Source organism: Notothenia coriiceps, unplaced genomic scaffold, assembly GCF_000735185.1.
Source record: "Notothenia coriiceps isolate Sejong01 unplaced genomic scaffold, NC01 NC01_scaffold00027241, whole genome shotgun sequence".
Taxonomy (NCBI): domain Eukaryota; kingdom Metazoa; phylum Chordata; class Actinopteri; order Perciformes; family Nototheniidae; genus Notothenia; species Notothenia coriiceps.
The window spans coordinates 1-11518 of NW_011359942.1; the positions used below are offsets into that span (position 1 = coordinate 1).

The 11518-nt window shown below is 41.3% G+C and overlaps 1 protein-coding gene across 7 annotated transcripts; it reads right to left on the reverse strand.

Moving 5' to 3' along the window:
• Positions 1–719: 719 nt before the first annotated feature.
• On the reverse strand, positions 720–11129 carry fubp1 (far upstream element (FUSE) binding protein 1). Of its 7 annotated transcripts, XM_010785149.1 has the most exons (19): positions 10990–11129; positions 10487–10610; positions 9595–9630; positions 9386–9422; positions 9251–9297; positions 9097–9168; positions 8935–8992; positions 8669–8831; positions 8458–8556; positions 8100–8255; positions 7907–8009; positions 7449–7691; positions 7192–7352; positions 6943–7097; positions 6768–6859; positions 6470–6595; positions 5737–5799; positions 3990–4141; positions 720–3756 (listed from the first exon to the last, which is right to left on the reverse strand). In XM_010785149.1, exons 1-19 carry the CDS (start codon positions 11101–11103, stop codon positions 3748–3750), a joined length of 2010 nt encoding a protein of 669 aa, XP_010783451.1. In that variant the 5' UTR covers positions 11104–11129; the 3' UTR covers positions 720–3747. The 7 variants fall into 7 exon arrangements, with proteins under 7 accessions (XP_010783451.1, XP_010783456.1, XP_010783452.1 ...); XM_010785154.1 differs by lacking the exon at positions 720–3756 and having other exon boundaries at positions 3877–4141; positions 10520–10610; positions 11011–11129; XM_010785150.1 differs by lacking the exon at positions 720–3756 and having other exon boundaries at positions 3877–4141; positions 11011–11129.
• Positions 11130–11518: the final 389 nt, after the last annotated feature.

Here is an 11518-nt window from a genome sequence, read left to right on the forward strand (position 1 = left end):
GCTGTTCCTCTTGGTGATGTTTGAAGTTGTGAGGCCTCGTCAGTCACAGTACGGTCATATCAATTGTCAATCCCTCTTTTGAAGTTCCACTGAGAGCATTTGTTTGAGATTTAACCGTTCATTAATCTGTAGAATGAATAATTGGGTAAATAAAAAAGGAAATCGATTTACTTGAAATAGCGGTGAAACCACAGACACACTAATTCTTGAAGTTCTTCATTTGCCTTTGAGTGGGCTGTACATCGAGATGTTTTATTTTTTTAAGCAATTCTCACCCCATTTGTTCTGTTTCATTATTAAAGTGGAGGTAAAGGGATTTGATGATAAATGTGAAACTATCCTTTAATGTTTATCTTGGAAAAAAAGCAGACATTTTTACATTTGTGAGTTGTTTGTGTATAAATAAAGCAAATGTAGACTTGAGAATGTGTTTGATTTTACTTTAAAAAGGGGCCCAATTATGCTCATTTTCAGGCCAGTCTTCTGATTGGTCAACCGCTTCAAGATGTTCCGCCCATCATGTACTATTTATTGGAGCACCAGCCAATAGAAGTGTGAGTGTTACAGTGATATCACTATGACCCAGAAGTAAAGGATTTTAGCCTTTTCAGACCATGCCCAAAAACCCGTAACACACTCCTGGGAATGGAAAACCCCCAAAAGGATAACATGAAAGTTTTTCTTCTAAGTGAAATAAAACTCAGGTGAAAGCATCCAGATCATTTCTTACAACTTTATTATGAACATGGCAACATATCAAAGTGATAACAGTTGATTCAAAAAACAAACAATATTTGATAATATACACATCACATGAAATCTCTTTTACCTCTAAGGCATGCTTCTTGTTTTGTCTTCTACACCCACCCCCAACCTCTGTGTTGAAACACTGAGCATTTCACATGCAGACAGACAGTAAGTGACCCTTTAAACTACAGAATAAGGTTTGAAAAAATAGATGACCCCCAAATGTTACTGCCAATAAAACATGTGATTTAAAGTACATCACTTCCTGTCCTCGTCCAACTTTCTAAAGCACATTCCTATATATATATATATATGAAAGGTTATTAAAGAAGGCATTCAAGCGAAAAAGAAACCATCAAACAACTCTAAATACACTATGGCAATCATGGTTATAATAGACAGTAATCCGAGCTGAAAGACATGTATCTGACCAACACTTTGCAATCACAGAATTTAAATGTCATTGCGTTGCTGTTTTTACCTTATCACTGGAGCTCTTGAACGGTCTACGTTCAGCAGTGGGGATTGACTCCTTTTGGGGACAAACTACGACAGGGCCTGATCTATGACCAACACTGTGAGCGAGAAGTGAAGGCAGCAGCGTTTCAATAGGAGATTTGCACTGCACTTGAGGGCAGATTCACACCACGACAGAAAAATAATAAATCATGTATTTCACCGTTTTCCTTTTTTAAACTACAGGTTGCATTGCTAACTTCTCACAACATGGCATGCAGTGTGGATAAACCAATGTCTAAAAGCATCGAAACAGTCGCTGTGAGACTTACCGGGATGCAAAGATAAGGCTATCATCGAATATTAAGGACAGACGAAAAAGACAACATTTCCTCAGTGAGCCTATGCAAACAACTTTTTTCTGGATAACGTCACTTTTTGAAAAGTCAACAAATCATACAGCGCACATCATGCAGGTCATTCATGAAAGCAGATCATCTTTTAAAAAAAAGGCTGTTCATACTTCAGATATTATATCCTGGACATTTCTTTTTTTACGACTAGGCATGAAATGCATGTTAAATTCACAGGTAAGCATTTGTTTGCATGTAAATTGGTAATGTCTCTTGACAAAAACACTGTTTCCTTAGGTTTCGCTTACCTGTGTTATTGCAGCAGAACCTAAGGTGCAAGGTCTGGGACGACGCTGCAAAGATCAGATATAACGCACTGTTTGCCATCAGTGAACAATGCTTACAATTAACAGCCTTTCACAACAGAGCTTATTCAGAAAAAATATATGTCAGAAAATCAATACTGGGCTAGTCAGAAAGCACTTCCACTACGAGCATTCCACATGCTGATATAGGAGATACAAGTTATGAAACCTAAGCATGCTACACTTGAGTTATGCATTAGGACTTTTCTTAGAAATAGGTTGAATGGCATTATTAAAGAAAACATGACAACTAGACAAATGGCACTTAGCAGGTCAGGTATTCAAAAACGCAAAAAACCACATCCTTAATAACAGTTCCTACCAACAGTGTAACAGAGCGCTGACATTCAAACCCTCAGAAATCAGAAATCCAACAAAATGCTACCTACACAAACAGTCTAACAATCTACACGTATCAGCATACTGTGAATGATTCAAAGTCTGGATGTGAGTCACACAAGGGGAAATGAGTCTCAGAAACATGTGGTAAACTAAAGCACTATTCCTCTCCTCAGAACATTTCATACTTACCCAGTGACATGGGGGGGGGAAATGGCAATATTTGGACAAAAATACTACATATTTTTGCAGTTCAGAATGCATCAAAAAAGGCGTTTATGTCTGAAGTCAGTCACAGTTTTGTACTTACAGTATAGGAGGGCTCAACTGATGGATGAAGACTGCTTAGCCACACGACCTAACATCTATGTCCTTATATTGGATAAACACTAACAGAATGGGGACAGCAAAACGACTTTTTGCAATGTTTTTATATTAAAAAAACATTTGTTTATAAAAAAAACAAATTTATACATGTGAGTTAGTTCGCATTTTGAAAAGGTCAAGACACACGTTTCAATGCATTTTTGATACAGTGGCAATTTACCTGACTGTCCTGGAAGAAGAACAGCACAAAAAAATATATAGAGAGATATATATAACACTAAAAATATGCAACATTTCTTGCAACCACGTTTTCTGAGGAACATGTTAAGGAAGAATACTTGCTTACCGCTTTTTTAAATTTGCCTGTGGAGGAGGAAGTGTCTATATCAAGGCAAAATACAGTGCATACTACCTCAACAGCAAACCAGACAGAATTATAAAAAAAAAAAGGGAGTGCCACAGCAACGCAGTTAATGCATGATACGAAACATGGATACCTGACGACTTTCTCGTGACAAAACATCTCTCTACTGCAGAGCAAAATCAGAAACAAGTGTAAAAATAAATGTCTATCAACAAGGACGTTTTGTTGGTCTGAACCACTCGGGATCATTGCACGCACATAATGTATCTAAGAGCCTTATAGACAGTTGGAGAGAGACAGGACAGCACAACTTTGAGTCAACCATTTTGGACAATAAACCCTGGCTAGCGTTTCAAACCTCCCTCCCCCCCCCCTCGGTAAAACATACAGAAATTCCTCGTAACCCTTACGCTTTAAAACCACCCCAACTTACCAACACAGGAGGTTTAAGTTTGTTTTATTGCAAAAACACAACAGGTAATAGCATTTTAAAACTGAGATGATTTACATGGTAATGTCTACAGCTTAATAAACATGAGTTCTAACCACATTTCATGTAGATACAGGGCTGGAATGACCATATGTATAATTACCTCACTAAAAACAAAGCATTTACAAGAAAAAAAAGGAAAAACAAAAAAAAAGGAGAAGGCCGTGTTCGCCGGGAAATCTGCCATCTATGTGAAACACTTTCAAACCAAGGGAATTTAAGATCTTCATCAAGGCGGCTGCATCCAAACATTTAACAAAGGATTTTGTTTCGACAATGTAGCATTTACTCTATGTCCGCTTCACATTACTGGCCCTGTGCAGAAGAAATACATAGAAGATACATTGCATGTTAACAGCGGAATCAGCGAATCAGCTTCCCAAAATAAAAGCTTAAAACCTGTTTAGGGAGGAAGTCGTTTTGGTTAAGTGTGTGTGAAGGTGCGGCCGTCACTGGAGCCCTGTAAACCCTGAGGAGGGAAGGCGGTTACGGCACTAAAGAATTGAATATGCAGTGGTGTGGCGGGCAGATTTTTATCGGGGTTGTACCTGAGGGGCTTGTGGTGCTGCTCCTGGGTTTGCCGTGCCGTAGTACGCAGCCTGCTGGCGGTAGTACTCCGCCCAGGCTGCGCTGTAGTCGGGCTGACCGCCAGGCTGAGAGGCAGCTGCTGCGGCCGCGGTGGCCTGAGGGGCCGCTTGACCTGCAGGGGGAACAAGAGAGATTGTTGGCACGGAGATAAGATTCAGGAAAATTAGCGCAGCACAGTAGATTATGTTATCACATGCCAATAGAAGTGCAAGTGTTACATAGTGATGTCACTGTTCTGGGAGTAAACAAAGGAGTCCACTGGAGGAGTTTCAGGAGGGGGGTGTTGACTTTGGGATTTTAGCCTTTGCAGATAATTGACATGCATCAAAACCTATATAACACACTAGAGGAAAGGGAAACCCAAATATCATTTTATAAGAAGGTGAACGAACCCACCACCACTTCCTATAGGTGGTAGGACAGAATCCTTCTGCCTTTATATTGGGCGGCTGGGAGAGCAGACACTCTACTAGAGAGGGCTGCTGAATGAACACAGCCACCCTTCAACATTAAAAACATTTGAATCAAAACAAAAACATTTCTCCTTTTTTCAGCCATTGAAAATATAAGGAAACTACTCAGCTTCTATGAGATGACTCTTACAATCAGGGTCTAACTTCATGACTACTTAGTTTTCCTTTGAAAACCAAGTTGCACCACTTTATATAAAGTTTGACCAAACTTTATTCCCAATTGTTGCAATAGAGAGGCGAAGTTCCTCCCTTTCCGGTGGAACACATGGGGCTTTGTTTCAGAAAAAGTATGCATTGAAGTCAATGGAGAGAAAACTTATCTTTCGATCCCGTTTGAATTGTGCCATGAATTACACATATGATGTTTGTCAATCATAAAAATCATTTCCATGTCAAAAAAGTCAGTTTGTCGTAAAACTGTTGAAATATAAGACTATGAAAAATACGCACCTAGAAAGACTACAAATCCCAGAGTCGCGTAAGTTATGTCATACTTGTTTTCCTCCACTAAGAGATAGCTCAAATCAGCGACGTATAGATATAATCATATATAGTCATATTTCGTGAACTCTTTGAAGAGTACTGTCACACCGGTGTGATCATAATACACCATTTAAGCCCAGGGGGGGAAATGCTAACGCTAACGCTACATTAGCATCGGCGGTCTATTCTACTTCATGCTAGCTGCACAAATGGTTGACATTGAACATTAAAAAGATCAGGCAGTTCAGAGAGAATCAAAGGAAGGCAGCATGACATTCTTCTGGACGTGTGTCATTGTGGTGATAGTGAGGGTAGGCAATCCCTTGTTTGGAAAGAAAGTAGTGACGGCCATCTTGGTGACGTGTGTTGTTGTGCGAGACCAGAGATGTAGTTCATTGAGCGGTTTCACATTAAAAAAAGTCTTACTTCACAGTTTTACAGCAAAATAAAATGTTTACAAAATTATCTTTTAAATTGACAAACATCGTATGTGTTATTCATGGCACAATTCAAACGGGATCGAAAGATGGCGAAGATTCTTTTCTAAATAAGATGCCATGGAGGTCCACGGAAAGGGAGGGACTTCGCCTCTATTACTAAAACATACCAGAGAGGCCCTGATGCATACATAAATGCACCAACAGAATTGAGTCGAATATGTTTCCACTATTCTATCTTGATGCATCAGAAACCATATCTAATAATAAATTAAAAAGAGGACTATTAGTATTTCACTAGAAGGGGTACTGACCTTGTTTCTTGTAATATTCCTCCCAGGCTTTTGTGTAATCCTGAGGTTGTTGACTCTGTTGACCTGCAAACAGAAGGACAATAAAGTGTCAAATCATTTCTGTTTAGAAACTAAATTTGAATATAAAAAAAGGAACATCCTTCTACATGGCTTACATCCATGAGACAAATGAAACATATTGCATTTAACTTTACAGCCATTCAGTAACACATTCATGACACAGGAAACTCCAACTCATTCATAAAGCCCAATTATAATATAGACAATAAGCTACTCTCAGTCCTGTAGATAGTAAGACGTGTTGCAGTCCAAACAGCACAGGCATCAAATGTCAGACTGCCTTGTGTTAATAGTAGTATCCTGTAGCTAGGTTCGTATATCCATTTTCTTGTAATATTCCTCCGAGGCCTTGGAGTAATCTGCCTGTCCACTCTGCAGGCTGTGGGTCACCTGTTACAGAAACACGGCGCCGTGTAATTAGAATCATTCTCAGCAGAGTCTGCTCCTGTCTGGGTTCAGGTCTACCAGCTTTGGGGGGGCTGAAGGGGAAACAATCCTGTCCCTGGGGTCAAATAAGATGTTCTGCAAAACCCATTAAAGGTGGCACAAAACCAGCTTGTTTCCTGTCAGAGAAGATGTGAGCACAGAACACTACTAGCCTCAAACTCAAGTACGCTACCCTGCCTCAACAGTTTCTGCTTCTCTCAGAGGAACTAATGGAGACTTTGGTCACCTTGGCCGTTGGACTGAGTCGTGCCTGGAGCTCCGCTCGTTGGGGTCATGGGGGCCTGCGGCTGCTGGCTGTACTGAGCGTAATAAGCTGCCCACGCTGCTGCATTGGCGTCTGCTGCTGCTTTATCTGGACATAAAAAACATTTTGTTCAAGAGAAAGGCCAAGATAAGAGCTGTAAACAGACACAGCTGTTTGTGTTTAACCAATGAACAATGCCACCGTCAATCAGGATTTTAAAAACACGAGGAGTATTTTTCATTTACACACATTTTTGTAGTAAGTGTTTTTTTTAACAAACCCTGTAGATGCTCACTTGGATCCGGCTGTCCTTGTTGCCAGTGAGGGTATCCGTTGCCCCATCCTTGAGGCTGGTAAGGCGCTGGTGGACCGCTGATGAAAAAAAAAACATGAATTTCATTTACCCTAAACATCTTATATTATTGTCATCTTGTGAAGATGTCCCCTGTACTTACTGAGGTCCTGGGGGTCCCTGGTTGTATGGCCCGGCGTTGTATGGACCCATGGGAGCCCCGGGGGGTCCAGGTGGTCCAGGAGGGCCGTGTGGGCCTGGACCTCCATGTCCTCCACCGGGGGGGCCGTGTGGGCCACCCATCGGAGTGACGGGTCCCTGAAAACACAGAATCACAACCTGGTCAGTAAACAAGTTTAAAAAATAAGCAGTATATCCAACGGGGCTTTAAAGTTAGCTCTTAGTGTCTCACCCCGATTTTCTCCTCGACTAGCTGCCTGGCGTAGTCGATCTGTTGGGGGGAGCCCCGTACTGTGAACATTTTGATGTTGGGGTCGGCGTTGGGGGGAGGATTTCTCTGCAGCTCGATCCTGGCTCCGGACTGCTGGCTGATGCCCTTTATCGTCTCACCGCCTGAACAGTTCAGAAACCATAATTAATTCACAAGTCCATTCAGTCTGTTATTTAACCAGATGTGACTGAGCGTCATCCGGTAGAGGGGCCACTTACCTTTTCCAATGATGAGGCCGGTCTTCATGGTTGGGACAGTGAAGGTGAACTCCTGCAGGCCACCAGGGGGGCCCATGTTCCAGTTCCCTTGCCCGCGGCCACGCCCTCGGCCCCCTCCGTGTCCTCCTGGGGGCCCACCAGCCTGAACGCTCCTGAGCAGGTCGGAAATTATTTCTGCTGCGTGCTGCGCCTGGTCGGGGGGGCCCATAATCTGTGCTATCCTCTCAGGGGGGGTGCCGTCATCTGGAGAAATAAAAGGATTAGGGACCATCCAGACAGAATATATGTTTTTGGTGAGTGACATGTTTAAGTCTTGTGTTCAGGTCTCAGATTAAAGGGTTAGGGTATCCATCAGTTCTCAGCGTGGTGCATGATTTTTCATCACGGACCAAACACATTAACAGCGTCCAAAAGACTTTGGCCACAGTTGCTGTCCAGTAGCAGTCCAAAACATTTACCTGGTTTAAACTGAATTCTGACGCCTGTGTCGTTCTGTATTTTCTTGATCATCTCTCCATTTCTGCCAATAACAATTCCCACTGCAAACCGAGGAACAGGAACCTACATGAGGAAAGAAAAGAAAACCAGTTCAGAAACAGACTCAACATCTTGTCTCCAAAATAATTGAGACATCTTGATTGAAACACTCACATCTAAGCTGTCTCCATTTCCTCCTCCGTCGCCACCATTTCCTCCTCCACCATTACCACCACCGCCGTGTCCGCCTCCAACTCTTGATCCGTACTCTCCCCTCTGCTCCCTGAAGCCTTGATCTCTGATCAGCTCCATCACCATCTCTTTGGCTTGCTGTAGAGACAAGAAATTACATCTTATTAGGGCACTACTTCACTAGTACCCAACGGAGACCAATAAAAGACGCTTAGCCATAAGACAGTAAGAATATAATTACCATCTGTTCACATTTAAAACATCCATTTTAAATGTAAATTCAATTTTGATGACATTTATTTTAAGAATGTTAATACAATTAAATGGGGTGGGGACTCACCTGAACTTTAAAGGGTTCTCCTGAAATGCGGAGTGGCTTATCAGCGCCTGTGTTTTGGGGTCCATCTTGGATCATGACCATCTTCACTCCAGCTCTTTCCTGCAGGTTAAGGGAAGAATAAGAATGTGCCCATGCCAAAAATGTCATCTAATAAACGACTGCTCTCGTTTTCACGCCCACTCTTTCTACTTAAACTCTGGCGGACGCTCACCTGAAGGCCTTTGATGGTTTCTCCTCCCTTCCCAATGACGAGTCCGGCCTTAGTGGCAGGGATCATGATCTCCTGGACCGACGTTCCGGGGCCGTCGTTGTGGTTGAATGCCGGAGCTGGACGCCCCTTCTCAACTATCTCTGTAAGTAGCCTCTTTGCGGCCCTAATGGAAGAAACATTACCATTAAACAGTCTGAAATCCCTGACATGGATCCAACTAATATTAGGTGTTTGTGAATATGGTGTATAATAAAGTGTTGACTTACTGGATGGATTCTGGTCCTCCGGTCAGTGTCACCGACCTATCAGGCATACCTCCACTGTCTATATCAGAAACATGCAGTCAATTCAAAACATCTCAGTCATTATGAACTATAATTTTCTGAGTATCACTGGAGCCAAAATATCAGCAACAGATCTAAACATACCCGACGCAATCTGTATCTTACATCCAGACTCTTGCTGCAGGCGAGAGATTTGTTCGCCTCCTCTTCCAATAACTATAAGGACAAAAGTTGTTACCCTAACGCACTCATTATCAAAAGACATGCTTAAATTCTTTATTTTTGGGCCTACACTTACTGAATCCAACCATGCCATCTGGGACCTTGAATTCCTCTGATAATGACCTGAGAATAACAGAACAGATCAATCAATGTGATCTTTGTGGTAAATATTTAAATAAAAAAATATTCATCATTTAGCTTGAGTATCTACCTTGGGGGACCACCCATTCCTCCCATTCCTGAAAACGCTGCAGAAAGACATTACAATACATTAGGTGGGAACAAATATACAACACAGACCTTTAACCCATGCAACAAATTCATGCTAATTTTGGGGGCAATTACTCAAAGGAAGGGAATAATAACAAATTACAGCCACAAATTCAACTGCAACTACAGCTACGTCACCAGTTCACTCACCGTCGTTTGTAGCCACTTTCTTCGTCTCTGGTTGGTCTGTGACAATATGACATAATAACCAGTATAAGTATCTATCATTACACCCACTATCACATCACAGTTCTTTAATCTAGAAATGGCTAATCAACATTACCTGAAATTGAAATGGTTAAGGCAAACAGCAAAAGCCTGCATAGCCACCATACATAGAGCTAAATGTACTCTTAATTATTACGCACACCCAGAAAATCCCCACCAATTCAATAGTCCTGCTATCAAACCCTCCACCCTGAACGTGTTAAATGTTGGTTTCGGTCTTTATTTTTCATTTCGTCAGATTTCTTGCAGGATAATCATATAAGACTTACTACTGCAAAGTTGCACCTCAAGTCAGAAACTCGGTAAATAAGAGGATTTATAAGTATATTTTATACTTTTAGGGAAAACAAAGCTGAAACCAACACTACCTCACCAGAAAGTAAGTATATATACATAAATCACACTAAAAATACCCATTACCCAAAAATTACATTAGATCACCAGTGATGGACTATAATCAAATCGATTTACCCATGTTCTGCAAGAAGGAACCACTGCAATTGTAATTATACTGCTCCACTAGTTCAATGTTGTTACTTAGTAACTCTTCATGTCAATAGTTCCCCAAATGTATACATTTTCATTGGCCCCGATTTGATAGTGAAAATGTCATCCAAGTCTCAACACATGCACTAAACATGGCGGATTGGTTCAAATTAAAAAAGGGAAATAATATGGTTTGGGGTAAAATACTTAATGTTAAGCGTATTAGTTAAATGTAAATTCTAGTCAAATTAAGTTTAGTAGTGGCTAAAAAACACACATGCAAGCATTAGCTATGAAGACTTGCATTGAATCGATTTGAACCACTGACCGATATTTAGGTTAGGCATGGGAAAATACCCACCAGCGTCCTCCAGGGGCCTTTTCTGGCCTCCGTAGCCGAAGTCGTTCGTCTGGGGCGCTGAAGGAACATCACCGCCGATCTTCGCTGCAATCTGAAACAGAATAATTAAACAAAACGGAAATTAAAGATGATTTATTAGCCGTTTTTGACGAGTTTCTTTCTGCGGCCTAGCGTTAAAACAAAACGAAAATACGCTCCGGAAGTGCGAGCCAACAAAGGAAAATAAAATGTCCACTTTAAAACACATTACGGTTTACGCCTACTTATTTTTGTTCTTATCCCATTGCAATTATATAAGTGTCCGATCATTGCATACATTTGTAATGTATTTGTTTCCACATCTGTTTTCGCTTTTCATCGTCATGGTTAGCATAGCTTAGCTTCGCGTGCTGTCGTATCTTACCTCGGGGAGAAAAAGCATCAAAAACGTGCCTTTTCGCCCCCTCTTTCGATGATTATGTTTTACTTACTTGATCAAATGATGTTCTTACCTGCCGTGCTCTCTGTAGAGCGTCTTTAAAAGCGTCATTCATGCCTGGGCCGGAGTTAGAGGACGGAGGAGCCACGCTGCTGTAGTCAGTCATATCTGATGATCTGCTGAACAGCGACTCAAGATGGACGGTTACATTCACGAGATCTGGACGGGAAACTCGCGGGGAATTGAAGTATCGCGAGAAGTGTTTAAGGCGGGGGACAATACATGTTGTTTTTACGGGTAAATCTTCTCTAAAACTTTGCCTGTTGGAAACAAATAAATTAAATTGTGCAAAAGTAAAAAAGCCCTCCAATATAACACATTTCTAAACACCTTTATTCCTAAGGGACCACTTGTTCTGTGTTTTTTCTTTTCAGTTTGCTCTCACAGCAGCTTGTAAACAGGGGATTGCACAAAATGTGAAAATGAAGAAGAAGAAGAAGAAGAAGAAGAAGAAGCAGAAGAAGAAGATGATGATGATGATGATGAACCTTTATTAATCCCCCTAGGGAAATTTAGTGTTT